Source organism: Hydra vulgaris, chromosome 08 (genome assembly GCF_038396675.1).
Source record: "Hydra vulgaris chromosome 08, alternate assembly HydraT2T_AEP".
Taxonomy (NCBI): Eukaryota; Metazoa; Cnidaria; class Hydrozoa; order Anthoathecata; family Hydridae; genus Hydra; species Hydra vulgaris.
Genome location: NC_088927.1, coordinates 33,315,688 through 33,340,000, shown reverse-complemented (window position 1 = coordinate 33,340,000; position 24,313 = coordinate 33,315,688). Strand labels below are relative to the sequence as shown.

Here is a 24,313-nt window from a genome sequence, read left to right as displayed (position 1 = left end):
GCAAGTTTTATGTATTTCTTTGATAAAAAAATAAAAGTTAATAAAGAAATTTTAAACATGTACTTGAATTCAAAAAGATGGTTTTCCTGCCATTTTAAAAAAGTATATTTTTATTTGTAGATTAAAATTTGATTAGAATGGGAATAAAGACAGAAATAACACTCATAAGATGGGCCCAAGTGATCACTTTGCAGTGAATGAAAATGTCACTGTCAAAATACAAAAAGAACTTTTTAAGACTGCAGTAAGGGTAGGTTTAACTCGGGCATTGCAGCTGTCAAGTCACATAGAAGGAATGGTTGTCCTAGGAAAACAAGTTCATCCACTGACAAAATAAACCATGGTGCTGCAGTCGTTTATTGCTGGTCTTTGAGTCAATTAGCGACCAGTATAGACAACTCAGTGTGTTCAAGAACTGTAAGATGTCAATTTTTAATGGATTATGATGAGACCCACCTGAAAAGCAAGGCTCATCAAGAAGAATGGTAAAAATCGTTATCGCAATAATTTAGATCTTTAATTTTAGATTTATTTATGAACTTATGTATTCGATGAGTCATCTACTCTTCATCTTCTAGGATTAACTCTTACTTATATCTTCTAGGATTAACTCTTACCATATATCAAATCAGTTACAAAATTAGCATCTCCTAGAGTTGCAAAAAGCGCATTTTTTCCTTTGACGTTTTTTTGGGTTTTTTTTTGGCGTTTTTTTGGTTTTTTTAGTGTACTTTTGCTTTTTTTCAACAAGTTTTTAGTTTTTTTTTGGCATTTTGGAATAGTTTTCTTTTATTCTAGTATATTTTTAGTATATGACCATTAAAAGCACAATTAGATGTATAAACACCGATTTAACATAAATTTTTAATAACAAAGTTAAATTTTTAGTTGTAATTTATATATTTGTAATTTGTTTTTATCCGCATTTTTTTTCTAATTACATAATTTATTTATCTAGACATTTTCATATAGCACAATGTCAGAACTCTTGCAAAATTCTTTAACATGCTTTGTTTTTCAAGTTCAATTTTGAGGCATAATCTCATAAAAAAAGGAACATTTAACTTTTTCCATTTTGCTAATTTTACTCAATCCATATCTAAGGACATAATTTCCTAATATCATTTTTGCGCTCTTAATGTAAAAATGTGCACTTAAATTTTTCAAAAAATTAAGAATAATGAAAGAAAAGTTTGCTGGCTTATGTCAAACCCTCAGTTGATTTAGCAACACTGCTTTGTGGCAGCAGGCTATAAGATAGTCAATGTATGTACTGAAGCTCTCACAACTTCATGGTTTTGTAGGATATCATTCGTGTAATTTTCATGCTGCATTTATGTATAAATACATATATATCAGCCCTCGGAATTAGGGTCGGTATTGCCAAATATTGACCTAACTACCAATCTAGTAGTGTGTAAGCAAAAAATATATACAAAAATAGTGAAAATACAAAATAAAATAATTTTTTAGAAGTAAATTTATCATTACATCTATTCTATTATGATAGGTGTTGTGTGTGTGGGTGTTTGTTTATATATATATATATATATATATATATATATATATATATATATATATATATATATATATATGTATGTATGTATGTATGTATGTATGTATGTATGTATGTATGTATGTATGTATGTATGTATGTATGTATGTATGTATGTATGTATGTATGTAGAAGCGGTAAAATGTCTGTCTAAAACAGACTTCAGATCAGCAATTTTGCTGGTTTATTTTATAATTAGATGGGGAATGTAAAATGGTTATAATAATTAATTTTTTGTATACTTTTTATAGCTTTGTTAGTTACACAATGTTTTGTATCATCATCATAATACATATATATGGTCATAATATAATACATTAAAGAAACAATAGTCAGCAACAGTTGCTTTTTTGATATTTATTTGTTCAAGCATTGTAACGATTTCTAGAAAAATTGTTAGAAAAAAATGTTGCATTCGACCAAATTTTTTAAACTCTATTTTAGTATATATTTAAGTTTTTTTTTTTTTAACGCTTGATTGTTTTTAAATATTATTTTGCTTCTTTCTTTATTTTGTTTGTTTCATGTTTCTTTCTATTTTCGTATATAAAAGTTCATTCTTTATTCTACTTCTTTGTGAATTTTTTTCTTCTAATTTTAAAAGTTTAAAACTTGCTCTGAAAAAGCTTTAAACAAGTGAGCAAGTAGTTATAAGAAAATTGTAATTAAAATTTGAAATAAATGAATTCGATACTTTTTGTGTTACATCATTCAAATTTAAATGATCAAAATTTTATAACTTTTTATAAAAGAAGATTTTATTTTAGTTATTAAATGTGCGTGTATCTATTATATTTGTTTTAGTTAAGTTGTATTTTACATAATAAGCTAAAAATGCACCTTAAAAAAATATTGTTTATGAAGAAGTTCTTTCATTTTTAGAATAAATAGTTTGCATAGGTTAAATTTTATATTTATTCTTAAAAAGTTTTAATTAAAACTAAAAATTTAAATAGCTTATTCTTACACTGGTTATTTGAATTTATTGAGTTTGTTTAAAAGTAATTATGTCAAAACATTAAAAAAAATCTTCAATTGCGAATTTTTTAAAGGCTTTCTCAAAAATAAATAAACTTTTTTTTGTGTGCCTATTTTATTATTGCGTAATTATGTAATACTTATGAAAGTGATATTTTAAATGCACAAGAAGTTTTTTACTATTTTTGTTTATGTAAGTAAAGTAAGACTCAAACTAAAAAACATTAAATTGAATAAAAAATTAATGAATTTTCCTTTTTTTTTTTAAAAAAAAAAAAATTGCCCTGCAAATCGGTATTTTTAGTTTCAAATCAAATCTTGAATTGAAGGGGGTCTTGATTTACAAATTGAATCGAATCACAAATCGAATCAGCAATATGAAGATATCTAAATTTGAGCATCTTTTTTCACACACCAAAAAAAAATCTACTTAAAAATTTTTATTTGCCCAGAATAATTATTTAGCAGTTGTTTGGAAGCAGTATTACTTTCAATTACAATTACTTTGCTCTGGCTAAGATAAACAAAAACGTTTTGATAGCACCTAAGCGTTAGATATCTGAAAAAACAACAACACTCAAAAAATAAATAGTGATTTGAAAAACTTGAATCATTTTTTTCAAATCGAATATCGAATCCAAGCAACACTTAATTCCCAAATCGAAGTGACACTTGATTTGCGAATATTGAATTGATTCGAAGGGCCCTAATATATATATATATATATATATATATATATATATATATATATATATATATATATATATATTTATATATATATATATATATATGTGAAAATGTTTTTTACAACAATTAATTACTGCTTAATATTTTCCGCTTGAACTATTTCGAAAGGCTGTTTAAATATTCCAATTGAAAAAAGTTTTGACATAACATTAATGGCTTAACATGTAGGTAAAATACAAAATAAATGCTTAATAATAAATAAGAAGTATTTATTTATATTATTTAATAGAGCATTATATATAAAATTATAAACAAAGAAATTACAACTTTTACGTAAGTTTTGCAATGAAATAAAAAACAACATTTTATAAATTTTTAATTATTTGTAGTTACTGTGTTACTAAATATAATATCATGATCCAGTGCAATAAATACCCATGATCTAGTGCAAAAATTATCCATGATATAATACAAAGATCAAGCAGTTTCTGAATGTCACTGCCGTAAATGACAACATCATAAAGATAAAAATAATAATAGTTTATATTATGCATGTTTTTGTATTTTTAAGTTTATTATTTAAAGATAAATACTGCTTTTCGGTTTTTAGGCTCGATATAGACATAACCTTGATCCAACAGTAGAAGATGTAAAGAAGTTATGTACTTCTTTAAGAAGAAATGCCAAAGTAATTTGATAATCAAGTTTTTACTACATATTGTTTAATTCTGTTTCTAGCTAAAATGAACAATTATAATTCAAACAATAAATATACAAGATTAAAACATAAAAGTTAAAATTTTTTTCTCTTAAATTTAGGAAGAAAGAGTGTTATTTCATTATAATGGGCATGGTGTTCCAAGGCCAACTGCAAATGGTGAAATCTGGGTTTTTAACAAAGTAATTATCAAATATTCATTACTTTTTTTGTTTATTATAGTTTACAGAATTTAGAGTTGTTTTTTTCCTTTCTTTTTAAACAGTTATTAAAAATAAAAAATTGAAATTTAACTTTTTTTTTTTTACTTTAGCAATACACACAATACATTCCACTCTCTATATATGATTTACAGACATGGATGGGGAGTCCTTCTATATATGTTTATGATTGCTCTAATGCAGGTATATATTTCTTAAATTTAGTGCAATTTTAAATTTATTGCATTATTTTAAGCTGAAGGAATAACTTATTTATATTTATAATAAAAACATATGTGAATATATTTATTTATACTAGCTAATCAGCCCCGTAAAATATGTTGTAAATCTGTTCAACACTATTTTTAAATTTATTGTTCATATGGTCTCTTTACTTTAATGTTTTTTTGTAAATGGTAAAAAAGTTATTCATTTAAAAGTCTAGGCTTTGGGTTAACGACTAAAGTTATATATTTAAATCTTCTTATAATAAACATGGGTAGAAGGTTATCCAGATTTTAAATCAAAAAGAAACTTTAACCAATATTATAAAATGCAAAATAAAAGTATATATTTACTTATTCAAGTGTATGTGTATTTATTTACAATCAGCAAAAATTATTAAGAAAAAGGAACAAAGTAAATAACTTTTTGACAATTAAAAAAATTGTTATTTAAAAGGAATAAAAATCTTTTCAACAAAATTTACTTACAAAACAACACAAGTACTTATTTACAAAAAGAACAAAACAATGCAAGTTCTTATTTACAAAAAGAACAAAACAATACAAGTTCTTATTTACAAAAAGAACAAAAAGTATTTTTATTATTTACAATTACTATATATCGTCGTTGGCCAGGTATATATTGTCGTTGGCCAGGTAATATCTCACTTGTGTAAATAGCAAAATTTTACAGGAGACTGAAAAAACTGTATATTTCAATGAAATGAGGTTTTAAAAGTAAGAGTAAAAAACAAATAACTAACAAATTATATTGTAATTTGTTAATTATTTGTAACAAATTATATTATAACAAATAACTAACAAATTATATTATAATTTGTTAATTATTTGTAACAAATTATATTATAATTATATTATATTATAATTTGTTAGTTTTTTGTTTTTTACTCTTACTTTTAAAACCTCATTTCATTGAAATATATAGTTTTTTCAGTCTCCTGTAAAATTTTGCTTTTTACACAAGTGAGATATTACCTGGCCAACAATGATATATACAAAATAAATAAACAAAATATTAAAAAATATATGTTTACTATCACAAAAAACATTAAACTACATTAGTTAAACCATTAGCAGATTAGCAAACTACAAAAATACTATTTATAGATGTAGTGTAATATTTTTTCACCACTCACTTTCCCCATATTTCTATTTCTAAGGCAGCCACTCTCCCTACAAAAGGAGGGATTTTGCCACAAGTTATGGCTCAGACTTTGTGCACCTAAAAGGATGCAGACCCTTTATTCACTCTAAGATAAGCTAAAAAAGCATTGTAAGATAAATTTTATAAAAGATATAAAAGAAGCAAAGATATTACATGTAAACACTACAAATCAATAGGTGTTGCTGATTTTAAATCTTTTTAAATATTTATTGATGAAAATTGAGATATGAGAAATATTTATAGGGTTAAGTATACTATTAAGAAAAATCAACCAACACTACACTTTAATTTCATAATAAAACTAAAATGTTGTAGATATTTACCTATTTAAATATTCTAGACTATTATCTGTACTAACTTTTGTGATATTAAGTCTTTGTTTTAATGTGTAGAGTAGAGAAAAAAATATATATGTATATATATACATATATAAAGCTAAGACATCTAAACTTTACAAGTGCTTAGAGACTCTTTCTCGCTATTAATTTGGGTTTAACGGTTTCTATGTGTTCTGCGCAAACGTAAACAAATGAGCAGTAATACTATTATTATCAAGTTGCTCAATATATAATGTGATAAAATCATATGGCAAGTGTATATGTTTATTTATACTGATATAAAAACATAATGGTATTTTTATATAGCATTTATATTTGGCTGTTGTTTTTTTATTTTAGAAAAATATTTAACAATAAAACACTTGGCACATAAATTATATAGTAATAAATTATATATATAGTAAATTTCAAATCAAATAAATTAGATAAATTCATTGATAATCAAAAAGTATTTTAAACAATAAAAGAAGACTGTTAAACCTGGCTGTTATTTAGATCAGCTGATGACTAAGTTTATTGTCTAGTAAGGTTAGCATACAATTTTTTCCTTGAAATAAAAAGTGCAGTTCTGTAATTTTTTTTTTTTTTGTTATTCCCAAGACCAAGGAGGGTCACTACAGTTTAGAAGACTACTTTATTGTGGCTACAACCCTCTCTCAACTCTTCAACTCTGAAAACAAGTTGAGCACGGCACTTTTAGGGACGTGGTAAAGATCGAACTTGGAACTTCTTGCTTATGAAACAAGCGCTCTACCACAACCATATATAAACTTACTAAAATAAAAAAACCTTCAGGCTTAAATATTCTTTGTTTGAGGTTTTTGATGTATTTTAAATCTCAAAAAAGAAATTTAAAAAAAGTTATTTTGAATTTGTTTAATGCAAATAATTTCTATAAAAAAAAGTTATTTCGAATGTGTTTAATGCAAATAATTTCTATAATAAAAATAAATAATAAACTTAAGATGCAAAATTATTTTGCAAATTAGTTTCAAGAAATACAAAAACTAATTTATTAATCAACTATCAATAAATATCAAATTCAATGTCATTGTCAGTGACATTTTTACTTTTCATGTCATCAGTTTCATTTTTGTATTTTGGGCAAATTAGTTTATCATATGCCTGCTGAATGACAGTAATTGTACCACTGTGAACACCAGTGTTTGAACTTGTTGTGTCAAAACTAAGACCTGCCAGCTAATCTAGAACATCTTTCTATTTTTTAAATACTTCAACAACCGAATTTCCCATAAGCTCTTCAGTGCCCACGCAAAGTTTAAAATCTTTTCGATATTTAAACCTGATATAATAGTTTGCATCCTGTCAACCAAGTTTCCATTAGTGTTTAGTAGAATTTTACTATAAAAATGGGCAATTAGTATTTCCCATAAATATTTCTTGAATGTTTTGCCTATAGATTTTTTAATTGTTTTATGAGCTCTGTAAATTGAGCTTGCAGATAGCGTCATATCTTTGATGTCAATTCCAACAGCTTTGAGGACTGGCGCAACAATGTGCATAGTCTATACTGATGAAGTTTTGTACAATCTATACTAGCAATAAATGTGGCTTTGGTGCTAATTTTTTGTTTTGTTCAGTTAAAGTTTCAATCAGGTGTTTTTTTTTCTTTAAACATCTTCGCTTCTAACAAGGCTGCAAGCAACCACTAATTAAAGTTGGAAGTTACTGGAAGAGAAAAGATGAAGATTGTAGAGCAAGATAACGATTGAGGGATGACTTAAAGATTGCAAATTATATGAATGAGGAAAGCAAGATGAAGGAAGCGAATTCCAAAGAGCTGATGTTTGAGGAAAAAAACTAGACAAATAAGAGTTTTTGGAGCACTTAGGAACAGTCACAAAAAAAGGATGAGACTTAATTAAATGAAGAGTAACATGAGAATGAGTTTTAGTAGATGGTACAAGAGACGCTAGCTCTTTAGAGCAATGCCCATTATAGTATTTGTAGAAAAGAGAAAGAAAAGCAACATTACGACGATTTGATAATGGTTTGAGGTTGGCTGCAAGAGCAGGTCCAACTATGTTTACAATGCGTTTTTGCACCTCGTCTAAAAGAGAAAGGGCATCATTAGAAGATCTGCCCCAGATATGGCAACAGTATTCCATAAAAGGTCGGATTTGAGATTTATAGAGATAAAGAATAGAATCCGAAGTAAGAAAGTGACGAGCTCGATCAAGAGATGCAACCTTAGCAGATGCTAATTTTGCAACTGATTTGATATATTGTTTCTAAGAAAGATTGGAAGTAAGAGTTAATTCTAGAAGATGAAGAGTGGATGACTCATCGAGTACATCACCATTCATAAATATAGGAAGATCTAAATTATTGTGATAATGATTGGCTGAAAAAATTGAGTTTTATCTGTATTGAAGTTCACCAGCCACTGTGAGCCCCATGCTGTAGCAGAAGTGAGATCCTTTTCAAGCTCAAATGCCTTTTCCAAGCAATCAGAGAGTGTTGGTTTTTTATCACGACAAGAATAAATGGTAGTATCATTAGCAAGCAATGCCACCTTAGATGTGAGAATATCTGGAAGATCGTTAATGTAAATTAAAAAGAGTATAGGGCCAAGGATAGAACCTTGAGGAACCTATGAAGTTACAGAATAAGAAGAAGAGTGCTGTCCATGGAGGACAACTTTTATACTACAATTGGAAAAGAAGGATTCAATAATCTTAAAAGTGTTGTCATATACACCATATAAAGAAAGCTTATGGAGAAGACCAGCATGCCAAACTTTATCAAAAGCTTTGGAAATGTTAAGAGCAATGGCCTTAACCTCTCCACCTTTATCTAATGCATGATAAAACCTATTGATTATTACTGTTAGCAAATCAACAGTAGAATGAGAAGATTGAAATCCATATTGATGATCAGTTATTAGATTCATGATGAGAAATTAAGTGTTTGTTGATTAAAGATTCAAAAACCTTGGTTATGATTGGAAGAAGACTAATGGGATGGTAGTTAGACGAATCAGATCACTCTCCAGAATTTTTGAAAATAGGGATAACAGATGCCGCTTTCCAGCAGGCTTGAAAACAAGACTCTGATAAGCACTTGTTAAATAGTTTTGAGAGTATAGACAACAGCTCCGGAGAACACTTCTGCAAGACAATAACAGGTATGTTGTCCAGGCCACGAGCTGTAGAAGAGCCTAAGCAAGAAATCACTTTAGATACAAAAGCTAGAGTGATACAAATGTCAAGCAATGGATCAACCTGTTTGTTGGCAATATCAGGTAGAATGCAACTAGTGGAATCAAGAGATAACATTGATGAAAAGTTCTTAGCAAACAGTTCAGCTTTGTCTTTAGGTGAGGTAACAAAGTCTGAACCATACATGAGAGGTGGAATTAAAAGTTTGTCACGAGAGCCTAATTTTTGTGATGAGATTTCATAACCTGAGATTTCATGACCTGAGATTTCATGACCGAGATTTCATGACCTGAGAATAGCAAGCTTTGGCATTAAGCAAAATCTTTTTACAATGGTTTCTAGCAGTATTAAACAGACTTCTGTTTTCTCGAAAATTGTTTTGCTGATAGATATGGAAGTAACAGTTTCGGTTGGCAATCACAGCAACACAATGTGAGGAAAACCATGGAGGAGAGTGTGGCTTGACCTGAAATTGTTAAGAGGGAACAAAAGATTACATACCGACCTGAATCCACAAAGTTATGCAAGAAGCACATTTGTCGACAGGAACACAAAAGATTTCACGAAGAAAATCAGAGAAAATTCTTTCTCTGATTTTCTTCGTGATCCCAAGGGCCATCACGAAGAAAATCAGAGAAAGAATCCTAGTCAGCTTTAAGGTAGTTGAGGCAGCTCCTCGTCTCTAGTTTTTTCATATTCTGAATCTGGATTTATCTATATATATATATATATATATATATATATATATATATATATATATATATATATATATATATATATATATATATATATATATACACACACACCTATAGTATCACTTATGGGGACAAATTTTACAAAAAAATAACACTTATGTGGATGCTAGTATTATTGGGGACATTTTTGTGTACCTGTTTATTTTTCATCCCCATAAGTATCGTTTTTTTTGTAAAAAAAATGTCTCCGTAAGCAACTTTTATAGAGAGCGAAAAGTACATACATCGACTATCAAATAGCCTGACTTGCTGCTACATCAACTGAGGGTTTGGTTAGGGTCAGAATCAAGGTCAGGCATAGGATTAGGGTTATGGCAAGGTTTAAACATGGTTATATTACTGTAATTAATCGTTTTTGTAGATAAATGAAAATAAAAATGAAATATAATATATAATAAATAAATAGAAATAACAAAAATAAATAAATGTATTTTTATAATAAAGCAAAAAACTTAATTATGTATAAATAAAAAGAAATAAAATTAAAAAATACAATAATAATAAATGTTTGCTTTAATACTCAACGCAGTGAGTTGAGTATGGAGTTTAACAACAATAGTTGTTAGACTATAATAGCTTTTACTTAAGATTAAAATATACTTAATTTGTTTTTAATCTGTCATAAGAGTTTTTGAAAATGTTGATAGATTTTGCATCTATAGTTTCTTGATTTAATTTGTTCCATTTTTATGAAATCCTATTTGTAAAAAATTCATATCTTGCTGTTGATTGTTTGACTAATTGTCTTCTAATACGCATGTTGTGACCACGAGTGATTGAGTTTGTTAGAAAATCTGGTGGATGATGTCAAATTACATTGTCATAACCATTAATAATTTTAAATATTTGAATCATGTCACCTCTTTTCTTCTTTCACTTAGCGTTGTCATTTTTAATTTATTTAAACCTTTTAATTGATAAATTCTTGTTGCTCTTTGTTGTACTTTTTCTATTTTCTCAATGTCTTTTTTAAGATGAGGATTCCATATTGAAGTACCATATTCTTAATGAGGACGAACTAACAATGTAAATAATAGTTTTGTGCTTTCTTCATCCAAATAACTGAAACACTTCTTCATCAATCCTAACTTCTTGTTTGCTTTACCAACTGCAATATTGATATGTTCTTCCCATTTCAAATCATTTGAGATATAAATGCCTAAATCTCTTACTAGAGTGGTTGTTGTTAAGTTTGTCTCATCATCATTACTGCCGTCTACCATTTTATAGATACATTGAGGATTATTTGGTCCAATATGCATAACTTTGCATTTATCTACATTAAGCTTGATTAACCATTTGCTTAACCAATCCAACAATTTATCTAAATCATCTTGTAAATTACTCTGCTCAGACTCACCTTACAATATAGAAATTATTTTTGTATCATCAGCATAAAGTTTACATTGATTTTGTAAATTTACAACCAAATCATTGATGTATGTAATAAACAATAGCGGACCAAATAACCTTGAGGAAACCTTCCAGTTTGTCGCCTTTTTTGAATAGAGGTGTAACCTTTGCACATAACCATTGTTTTGGTAAAACTCCAGTTGAATATGATCTATATTAAATATGATTGGAAGTAGTTTTGCTAACGCACTTGAACATTCTTTTAAAACTCTTGGGTGTACTTTGTCGACTCCAGTTGATTTATTTACATTTAGTTTCAATAATTGTTTTTCTATAGTTTCTAAAGTGAATAAAGGAGTTTGACATTTGACATTTGCATGATTTTGAACACTTAGTAAACTATTTTTTTCTTCTTTAACAAAGACTGAACTGAAAAAATCAATTAGTGTATTTGCAATTTTTGAACCTTCTGTTATTATTTCCCCATTTTTGCCCTTCAATGCTTTGATTGTATATTTAATCTTCGTCTTGCTGTTGATATAAGCATATACACTTTTCGGATTCTTTTTAGCATTTGTTGCAAGGATTTTTTCATCTTTCTTTATTGCTTTTTTAATTAACTTTTTCAGTGTATTACTTGTTTTTTTACATTCTTTTGTCAGTTTTTTGTCTTTAAATCTATTGCTTTTGCAAGTATACTAAAGTTTTCTTTTATGTTTTGATAAACATTTTAATATATATTTACAATTTATAATTTATAATATATATATATATATATATATATATATATATATATATATATATATATATATATATATATATAAATATGATAAAAATAGTATAAAAAAAGTAAAAAAAAAGTAAAAAAAAAGTCATAACGGGAACAAAAAAACATGTCTCTGTAAACGCCGACTAGTAGTATATATATATATATATATATATATATATATATATATATATATATATATATATATATATATATATATATATATATATATATATTGATAAATGTTGTATACTGCTGGAAATAAAACTCTCGTCTGTTTAAGAGTGATCAATATCTTTTTTGAAAAAATAGATCAAATAATATAAAAATATTTTAAATAAAAAAAATACAACTTTATAATGGAACTTGAAATTTCATGCCATTTGCAATCATCAGCCATATTATTCAAATATAAAATAAAAACCGTTATAAAAAATACAAGTTAAGCGTTGCAACGGGATCTGACATCAAGTATACGTGATCCGATATTTGCTAATTGCCGGAATAGAAAAAAGTTAGAAAGTAAAAAATTTTTCCTATGCCTACAAGCAGAAACCAATTCAATTTTTTGTTAAGTAGTAAACGACTATCAAAAGTCATAATAAAATATTTTTCACTGATGCAAAAGTTATACTTTTTTGTAGATGAATTATAAGATTGGCATCTTTTAATTATGTTCCACTTAATTATAGGCATGTTACCTGCGTCTTTATGTTTCCAGATTTCCTTGGAAAGTTCTGTATCATTCTTATACCTGGTTGCATTAAATGATTTAAGGTGGTTTGTAAATCTGAGCTTGAATGCGTTTTCACTAATACCTATGTAAGATTTTTCCATAAGACTGGGATTAGGTGATACTAAAGTGGCTTTATATACAACATTTTTTGATAGACATATGTTATTTAACGGGCATGCAGTTTTCTTAGTGCAGTTGCAATTTATATCATTAGCGGTGAGTTTGTTGCAAAATTTGTTGGTTGTGTGAATTAATAATTGATCAAATATTTGGCATGCAGCTGTAACTAACTTTTATTGTGTTTCTGTTGAAAATTTTGTGGAGTCAATTAAGTTTAAGAAAAGGTGTCCAATTTTTGTTACCACATTTTTACTGAAAGGAGGATTAAATCATATAATATTTCTTATTCGTTTGTTAGTATTAGAAGGATTTGTATTTGTATGATATTGGAGATTGGTGTGAAATCCAGACTTTTCTAATGTGTCTTTATAAACAGGAGCAGACATTTGGAAAATTTTTTCGCTTGAAGAATTGGAAGATAATCTATGTTCAATGGAGGTTGGTAATTGTTTTAAAATGCTTGGTGGATGGTTGAAACTAGCATGGATATAATTTAACGTACTATCAGGTTTATGGTAAGGTTAAAAAGTGCAGTTAATAAGATTAAATGTAACATCAAGTTAGTTAACAATTTTCATATTAGATTGAATGGAAATACAGAAGTTGTATTAAGTTGTATTGTTTAAACATTTGAGTAAAATGCTTCTTAATTTTTTTTTTTAATTTTTGGACCGCTTGTGTTTTTAAACATGGCTAAGCCATCGTCTCAATATAATCCAAAATTAGATTTTTCATAAAATTGCAAAATCTGGAAGAGAAGAAAAATACCAACTAACTTGTACACTTCCGCTCCATCAAATGCACCCATGGTAACATTAAATAAACTGCTCGATTTTTTAATCCAAACTGGTCATTGGTAAATAATAAAGACTTACGCGCGTGGAGAATTAAAGATTTATGATCAGCATCAATGGAAACGTATTGTTCTGCAAAGTTTATGGAGTCGTTAAGTAGCTTTTCATTAATAGAAGGGTAAAAGTCAACAATGTCGAAAATAAGGAATTTATAAAAATGTTTGTCATTGATGTTTTTGAACCAATATATTACATTTTGTATACTATTCCACTGATTTAATTGCAAAATATTTCTTAGGTTGGTGGTAATATCTGATAAAATATGCTTACTTATTCTACCAACTTCATTCTTAGCTGGGTTAATTAGACTAACAGTAGGATTATTTAAAAAAATAGGTTTATGGTCTTTTAATGTAATGAAACAATTAGAAGAACTGTTTATATTGATTTTGTTAAAAATATCATGATTCTTTAGAATAGTTTTTCCTTCTTTATTAATGTGATCTTTTATTATAGGGTTGGTTTTTTTATAGTTAGATGTAATAGTGTTCATTAACAACTTATTGTATTCATCTTTTGATAATTTATATAAATTTGATGTTTTATCTGCGTAAGTGTAAGTATACGTTGATTTTTGAATAGAAGAAATGTCTTTTTTAAATTTATTTTGGAAGGCGCATTGAACCATCCTAAACTGTATGTTTTTAATTAATTTGAATAAATCGAATTCAAACGCACGCATATCTTTAACTTTAATATATATATATATATATATATATATATATATATATATATATTAACGCATATATTTAACTTTAATATATATATATATATATATATATATATATATATATATATATATATATATATATATATATATATATACACACACTCCTTGTCGGCATTTTTATATATATATAAAAATTCGGCATTTTTATATATATATATATAAATTCAAAAAATTAACATATTTGAATTCATTTATGCAATTTTAGAGAAAAGAAAGATATTTGTTAATATCAAACATTTTTAAAAATGTAATATTAAATTTAATTATTTAGTATATATATATATATATATATATATATATATATATATATATATATATATATATATATATATATATATATATATATATATATATATATATATATATATATATATGTTTTTGCACTTGGTGATTTTTTTTAAACTTTCTTCCACCTTTTTTGTTCAAATGATCTCTGATTTTCAGCACATCCAAATAATTTCAGAAACTTCTTTCTTAGAGTGTCCCCTGGTGGGCTCTGTTTTTGTTTCTGATAAAACAAACTATTTCCTTCTCATCATCTGGATGTAACACTCTCAAATGTTCCATTCTTAAATTTGCCATCTAATCTTCTGTCTATTGTACCACAATCTTTAATTAAAGGAAACTTTCCTGTTTTTAATGCTGCCTGTCCTCATTTTTTATTTTCTGTGCACCAATCTACTGCCTCTAATATTTGATTTTCTTTAGCTCTTATGTCCTTTCAGTAAACTGTTGCTTCAACTCGAGTTTCTGGCTTTGTCTTTGTTCTACTTCTTTTTCTACCAGCAGATATCTTAAAATTAAATTGCGGTTCTCCAATACTTTTATTTTATTTAAACACTAAAAATAAAGAATATACATACTTGATCAGAGATTATGAGCACAAAATGAACAGAAAGGTACCAGTTATAACCATCTTATCATTTCTTAGTTAAAGAAGATTAGTATAAACAATCTAGAAACAATCTATTTAGAAATTTTTCATAAATACAATTATGTTCCTCCTAGTTTTTATAGAGAATCTTAAAAAATCAGAAAGTTCACTCTGCTAATTGTCACTAAATATTACAAAAAAAGGATAGCAACTTCCAGGGTAGAAAAACCCTATAATAGGTATTTTCAAATCACAAAAAAAAAGTTTGAACAGTTGACCTGTAACGGATGTGCTCCATTTTGAAAATTTGCTTAGTTTTTAAGGGAATTCTACCTGTGTGTGTATATATATATATATATATATATATATATATATATATATATATATATATATATATATATATATATATATATATATATATATATATATCAGGGTGAAAAATAATAGTCAACAACTGCCTGAAATGATTAAAATTGCTATTTTGACCTCCCAAAATGAATTTTTGCCAGTCAAACAAGGTTTGACAAATAATCAATAAAAAACCTTGTTTTTAACAAATAATCAAGATTTAATTTAAAAAATGCATTTATTCAAGTTTCATTAAAGTCATTTAATTTTTGAAAAAATGTTTGAAATAGTTTTATGATTTACGATATGCTTCTATCTATTCATTTATAATATTCGCCAACGAAGTTGACGAATATTATAAATGACATAAACTAGATTTGTTTATTTTTTGCTTCACTTATTTAGATTACTTCATTTTACTGGTGGTAAAAATCTTTTTCAAAAATAATTGAAGTTCTTATTATATTATTTTCATTAAAAAATTTATATATTATTTGAATAATAATTGCTGTAACTAAACGACGTTATTTCTTTCAATTCTATTTAGTCTTTTTTTTTTTTTAATAAATCTTTTTTTATTTTAATTATTTTTTTTGAAGAGTCATATATAGAATTATTAAAAAAAATTAATATATTTTGTAAAAATCTTGTTTTATGTAACAATAGTAATTTTTAAAGTAGTGTTTCATAAAATGACTGTCTTCTTAGTATTAAGTATTCAGTTTAAATAGCACCTGCACATGAGAGTTAATAACATAACTAATATTAGCAGTTTTTAAAATGATTTTAATGAGCAGGTAAAAGATATAATGTACAATCATTTTCTTCTTTAAAGCTTCTTCTTATTATTAGTTCTTTTTATTATTTTCTTATTATTTTTTGGAATTATTGTAACTAAGAACATTTTCTCTTCCAACTGTACTTTGTTTTTTATTCAATCTTTTTTTTAATTTTCTTGTAGCTTTTATCACCAATTCAAAAAAGTTTTATTGCCAAATTAATTTTAAAATATCAATTGCATTTATTTACATATATCAGTCTTCCGTTTAGCCAGCGCTTTCGTGCTCAAGTCTTTTTGCACTCGCCCACACACCCGCAAAAACTTTGGCAAGCGCATATAAAAGCGCTTGCCAAAAAAAATAAAAGCGTTTTATTTAAATTGCGACAAAATATTTTTGTTCATTTGTTCAACTTTTATGAAAAAAGGCTTTTTTTTTTACCAGTTTTTTTAAAATTACTATATCTAGTATTTATTCAAAGCATTATTTATTTTTGCTATTTTTATTTTAATTTAAATAGCAGAAAAAAAAGAATTTTTTAAATCGTGCAACTTAAAAATGACCATCCTGCCAGCGCTTTTTTGTGCACTGGCATTAGATTACAAATGGAAAAGACTGATATATATATATATATATATATATATATATATATATATATATATATATATATATATATATAAATATATAAATATATATATATATATATATAAATATATATATATATATATATATATAAATATATATATATATATATATATATATATATATATATATATATATATATATATATATATATATATATATATATATATATATATATATATATATATATATATATATATATATATATATATATATATATATATACATACATGAATAAATTCCTGTTTAGGATTAATATTAGAATGTTTTAAACACTTTGCTCAACAAAGAGAACAAGAGTATGAGGTATTATTGTTTTTATATTGCGTTTTTTATATTGCTTTTTTAATATTAATTTATATATTTTTATTTTTTGTTCGAAAATCATTTTTAATTTGTAATAATTATTAATTTTCAAAGATTGTTAAGTTCAACTTCAACTTTTTTTTATTATAATTTTTTTATTTTATATTTTATTAATTTCATCAATTCAACTCCCAAGGCTTTAGTGGGAGCCTTGGGAGGTGGTCATAGGTTCTACAGTTCCTCAAACATGAACCTTGTTAAGCAAGGTTCATGTTTGAGGAACTGTAGGGAGAAACAGGTTAAGTGTGATAGTAGAGGTATTTAGGGAATTTGAACCTTAAACCTCTTGATTTTCGCTGTTTTATCAGTATAAAATTTTATCACTAGTCAACTACCACATTTTTATGTTAATATAGAAAAAATATTAAAACTTAATTAGACTATTATTTTTTGCTATTTATAGCGTGCTTCAGCTCAAGGATCAAATCCAGGACTCCCACCATTGGTTAATAACTGTATACAGTTAGCTGCTTGTGGACCAAATGAACTATTACCAATGATGCCTGATCTTCCAGCTGATTTGTTCACTTCATGTTTAACTACACCCATTAAAGTTGCTTTGCAATGGTAATGTTTGCTTTGGTAAAATTATGAATCATAAAGTTTGTGAACAAAAAATTCCAAATGTCCAACAAAATTTGGGCTCTTTATTTTTTTAATTACATATAAATATATTTATACATATATATATATATATAGAGAGAGATATTTATATATATATATATATATATATATATATATATATATATATATATATATATATATATATATATATATATATATATATATATATATAATATAAATATGTATATATTACATATAAATATATTTTTATATAATATAATATATATATATATATATAATATATATATAATATAATAAATATTTATATATATTACATATAAATATATTTATACATATATATATATATATATAATATATATATATATATATATATATATATATATATATTTATATATATTACCCCCGCCATTTCTGCAAAATTTTTGATTATTGAAGGTTGTCATTTGATTTCTGGTGCTTATTGATGGGTACATAGAAAAAATCATATTCATTTTTATTTACTACCTCCTCCAGTGCATTGAAGTTTTCAGACTTTTCTTGAAATTTCCTTATTTTACGCGACTAATGCACTAAAGTTTGCAAATTTATTTAGTCGATTTTTGCAATGAATCAAAACTTTCAGGAAGCAACCAGATTTTATTGTCCCAATAATATGTTATAGTAATTTTATTTATAGACATAGTTTAAAAATCTAACAATTTATTTTCTTTCAATTATTGCTTTTTTTTATTAAAAACATTTGAATCACAAATATAGACTCAAAAACATAATCAATCACTTAATCACTTTAATATTATACAATATGGTTAGTTAAAATGTTGTTTCGAAAGTTAATTAAATTTTTGTGGGTACTAACTGAATGTTTTGCTCTATGCTCTGCTATTGACAGAAGAATATCTTGCTACACCACTATTTTTACGCACTATTTACGCACACTTTTGATTAGTCTTGAATAAGTTTTAGCGCTCTTTCGGCAGGATCATTTACTACATGTAGTTTATAAACCCAGTCCTTAAATCTTCTGTAAGTACTGTATTTTGCCTATTATTTACAACTAACTTGACACCATTTAAGATCGGTCTTTAAAAATCCAAGGTTCTCAAAAACCAACCAACTCGTGCCTCCTACAAATGATGACAGATTAGAAGTATTTGGATTTTTGTATTGCTCTTGAAAATTTGGCTTGCCAACATCCTGTTTAGAGTCAGAGTTAAACAACTTTTTAGCAACACTTTCTCTAACTTCCGGCATTAGTTCTTCATCAGCTATGGAGAAAATAACTGTTCTCTGATAGTGGTACCAGTGATGTCATTTCATCATGTCAATGCATGCTTGGGCAATATCAGGTCTTTTAATTTTATAATTTTTCATAGCTCTGATTGCTTGTAAATCCATATAAAAATCAAGCTATGGGTTAAGAAGGCAAAGATTATAGATTGATTTAGCAAGATATCTTGCATGATGGAAGGCACCAGATCTTTTAAAATGAAATCCTGTGACAAATCCGCCTTAGTATACAACTGTTAACTGGCAAAGGTACTTATAGTCACCTCTTTTAAAGCTGTAAACTGCAAAACTGTAAGACTTTATCAGCCTAGAAAAAATATTCATTCAATTAATTATGAGAAATTATTTGTTTGTTGATAAAAAATATGCTTTATTAATGTTAAATATTTTCTTTCCTAGTAATAAGTCTTAACAGTTTAAAATCTCTCAAATATTTTTATCTCACCTTATTTTCAATAAACGTTCCACGGGTACTTTTCCAGTCAAATTTGTTCATATTCTTATAATTTATTTCTTTAGCAAACATTTTATCCCAGTTATTGTGTAACGTTTTTTAATGTATTGTCTGGAGGTCTGGTTGTAACTTTACCCGTCGCTTTATCTATTTCTTTAGCTCGGAGTTCTACAACATGGTGTCTACATGCTAACCAAATTAGTGGTTTGCCTCTCCATCTCTCAATAATTGACACTGCTCTATTAATCCACACAGTATTACTTGCAGTTGAATCAAAAGATTCACTATCAACTGCTTCGAAAAGATTCCATTCATTTAAAACCTTTTTTATTGAAGTAGCCTGAGTTATTCTACACCCATCAGAAATTCCAACTACTCCAATAAGCTGGGGCTCATTGAGATCTGGTGAGCTTACAATTACTGCCAACCTTTCCACATTTTTGCCATGATTAAGAATTTTTTTTGTGTTCACGTGAAGAGTCAGAGATAAGTGTTTAGCTTTTGAGATCTAGGATTCCTTTATTTTAATTCCTTCATTCATTAAAACCATTTTGTTATGCCTTCTTGAAATTGTTTCTGATAGTGAAAACTTATTCAAATCTCCATTCCCTGCATTTATGATACTTGTAATTATAGGTACCTGACCTGTTGAAGAAATATTGTATCTTTTTGCAACAATTGATGTTGATTTAGTCATATCTTTAGGCAAAGAAACCGTTACAAAATTGTCCGTTTTTTTCCTTTTTGAATTGTATTCTTTAAAGTCTATATCTAACTCATTTGAGTCTACAAATTCAGTATCAGAATGTTTTTGAAGACATTTTTGCTTTTTTCTTCTGGAAAAAAAGCGAAAATGTCTTCAAAAACATTCTTCTTTTCATCTTTTTTTCTAGTGGAAGTGATTTAGTTTTATTATTCATTAATATGTCATTAACATCTGAAGGAGAAATGTCGAAAAAATTATGCATTTCTTCCCAAAATTCTATGCGCGATTTTTATACTCAGTAGATTATTTCTGTTTACTTGTAATCTACTTCTGAGATTTTCCAATTCCATAATGTTATTCCTATAAGATATATGTATAAAATATATGTATAAGTTAAAAAGTAAAGTTAATAACTAGCATTTTATCATATTTATACCAATAGTATTATTTATTCCTTATTTGTTAATGACACAGTATTGGAATAGAAGCCTTTTCCCATATATTAGCCAAGGTTTTAGTAACATGCATCAAGCTGTTCTCTTTCGTCTGACAATGACCAGATTCGTTACATTTAGGCATAAAGAAATTTAGAAAGAAGGCAGGCAACAACGTTCTGAAGTCTAGCAGATTTAGAAATTGATCTCATAAAGTATTTTTATAATGAAAATATCCAAGCACTTCTCCTTTTGTTGGCAGTTTATTATCAGGTAGCTTTTCGATGGTTTTTTCTACCAAAAAAACCTTTTTTGATCTTGTTTGAGACATCGCATATATTTTTCCAAATTCCAGACAATAGTAAGTGCAATGTTTAATAAAAAAATTCCTTATATATGTTTACAATGTCCCTAGAGATATAAATTAAAATCTTAAGTGAACAAAACCTTGAATTATACATATGGTAAAACTAGTAATAGTCCTGTTTTATTTTAGGATTTTTCACATTTAAGATTTCCCAAGTGAGTATTTTATGTTACATTTTAAGTTTAATTTATTTATTAAGTCGTCTTGAATAAGATACATAAAATACTAGCGTAAACTTTTCTTACTTTTCGCTAAAACAAGGAGGTTCAAGGAAAATGTTAAAAATTTCAATAGACTGGAGAAGGTAGTAAATTCAACTTTAAAAAAAAAAAAATGTTTATAATTTTCTTTATGTACTCATCAAAATGCACCAGAAATCAAATAACGATCTTCAAAAATCAAAAATTTCGCAGAAATGGCGGGGCTAATAGATATGTATATATGTATATACAAGGGAGTGCTACTACATCGACTGAGGGTTTGGTTATATATATATATATACATATATATATATATATATATATATATATATATATATATATATATATATATATATATATATATATATATATATATATATATATATATTTATATATATATATATATATTTATATATATATATATATATATATATATATATATATATATATATATATATATATATATATACACACACACACACACACATATATACATACAACCCTCATATATAACCCACATATATACATACAACATGTGTGTATATATATATATATATATATATATACACACACACACACACACATATACATACAACCCTCGGAATTAGGGTTGGCATTTGGCAATGCTGACCTAATTGCCGACCTCAAATATTTTGAGGTCGGAAAAAAATCGCCAACCTTGTTTCTATATTTAAAGGTAACCTCTTTGTCTCAACTTTTTTTGTCGACCTCTAAGAGTTTAAGGTCAATAATTTATTGCTTACCTCATTTTTTCTAATTCTGATGACTGTATATATATACAGTTTTTTTCCTTAGTATGAAATATCAAGAAATGCAACTATAGCATTAATGACAATATGGTCAAATTCGCAAAGTTATTTGTTAAAGGAAAGCATTGTTGTAACTAAGATAAAAAATCCAAAGTCATTTTAAAAGATAAACCAATAATTGCAATACTTTTTTAAAGGCACAGTTGTTGCTATATATATATATATATATATATATATATATATATATATATATATATATATATATATATATATATATATATATATATATATATATATATATATATATATATATATATATATATATATATATATATATATATATATATATATATATATATATATATATATATATATATATATATATATATATATATATATTAAAAAAGAGCAATAATTGAAATACAAATTTTTTTTTTTTTATTACACTGGGCTAACTGATAAATATAAAATTATTACACTCTAGATTATTGCATAATTATTTTTATTTTATGAAATGAAATATATATTTTATATATTGCATTATATAAATTTGTCTCAATTTGAGAAAAGTAATTTTTCATTTCAAGATGTTATTGAAATATTTTGAATAATTTTGCTTCTTTTAAAACTTATGAAAAAATAAGATACAGTTAGTATGCATACTATGATAATAGTCCATTAGTATAAATAGACCATTAGTACGCATACTATGATAATAGTCCATTAGTATAAATAGACCATTAGTATGCATACTATGATAATAGTCCATTAGTATAAATAGACCATTAGTATGCATACTATGATAATAGTCACTACTATTTCATTAATGAATCTTTAAATTGTTAAAAATTGTGTTAAATACATTACCTTAATATTAATAATTAACACAATTGTTATTTTATCTTTAGATTTAGATTAATGAAAGAAAATACTAAAATAAAATAATATAATAGTTATAAAAATAAAGTTTTATTAAGATTAATAGGTTAATTAAGTGAAAACTTTTTATATAATTTATTATTTAAGGGTCAATTTTTAAAATTATATATCACCAATATTCAGTAATTACTAAAATAAGTTACAAGGCCAAGACCAAGAGTTTTAAGGTCTAGGTCAAGATTAAGAGTTTCAAGGCCAAGGCCTACGCAAACATTTTCAAAACCAAACACTTCAATTTTTGCCTTACGTTAAGGCGAATTATTAACAAAATTGTAAGTGGTAATTGCTGTGACAATAAAAGCACATTTTGTAAAAATAGACCAAGGTTATGCGCAGAATTCAATGAAATCAATAAGAAAATATGTATTTTTTATTTAAGGCCAAGGCCAAAACAATCAAGGCCAAGGCCAAAATTTTCAATGCCATTACCAACAGTTTCAAGGCCAAGGCCTTAATTTTTAGCCTTATAGCAAGGTCAAGGCCAAGGACTAACAACTCTGGCTTTAATGCACATTTTAAATAAAAGGATTAAAATAGTTTATTTTAGTATAGTTATATAAAAACAAGACAAAATTAAGAAAAGTTACACAAAAATCAACAACAAAGAAATGAGTTAAGTTGATTGAGAATAATTTTTTTTTAAATGCGAAAAATATGCTTAGTCATTAGCAATAACATGGCTATTCATTCAAATGTTAAAAAAGTATTATTTAATTGACGTCAGTTGTTTACTTGTTAGTAGATTTGTGATTGCGTTTTGTTATTTTGTAATTTATTTGTTATTTTGTTAATTATTTATTATTTTGTTATTTATTTGTTATTTTGTTATTTATTTGTTATTTTGTTATTTATTTGTTATTTGGTTATTTATTTTTATTGTTAAAAACTCTTTATTTACATTTTTACTGCTGTAAATATTTAATATAAATATTTAAAAAAGACATTTAAATGTTTAAAAAAAGACATTTGTGGTAAATCTCTTTTTTTAAATATTTAAATGTCTCTTTGAACATACTTTAAAATAAGTTTAGAATGTTTTTTATTAAGGTTATTAAAAATACTGTTAGTAAATTAAATTGCTGGTTAAGTGCATCAAAAAAAACAACTTAAAAAATTCAAAATGTCATGAATGGTATAACTCATGTTTTATTTGCATAAAAAAGATGATTATGTTTTAATA

General features: G+C 25.9%; 1 protein-coding gene across 1 annotated transcript in view; it reads left to right on the top strand.

Annotated features, from left to right (window-relative positions):
- Positions 1–24,313, top strand: part of LOC100213041 (regulatory-associated protein of mTOR) — an 86,788-nt gene that overhangs the window by 5,139 nt on the left and 57,336 nt on the right. Inside the window, exons 4-8 of the mRNA XM_065803476.1 lie at positions 3,831–3,908; positions 4,040–4,120; positions 4,252–4,342; positions 17,276–17,331; positions 17,795–17,958. Coding sequence (XP_065659548.1) covers positions 3,831–3,908; positions 4,040–4,120; positions 4,252–4,342; positions 17,276–17,331; positions 17,795–17,958 — 470 coding nt within the window. The remainder of the gene's footprint in view (positions 1–3,830; positions 3,909–4,039; positions 4,121–4,251; positions 4,343–17,275; positions 17,332–17,794; positions 17,959–24,313) is intronic.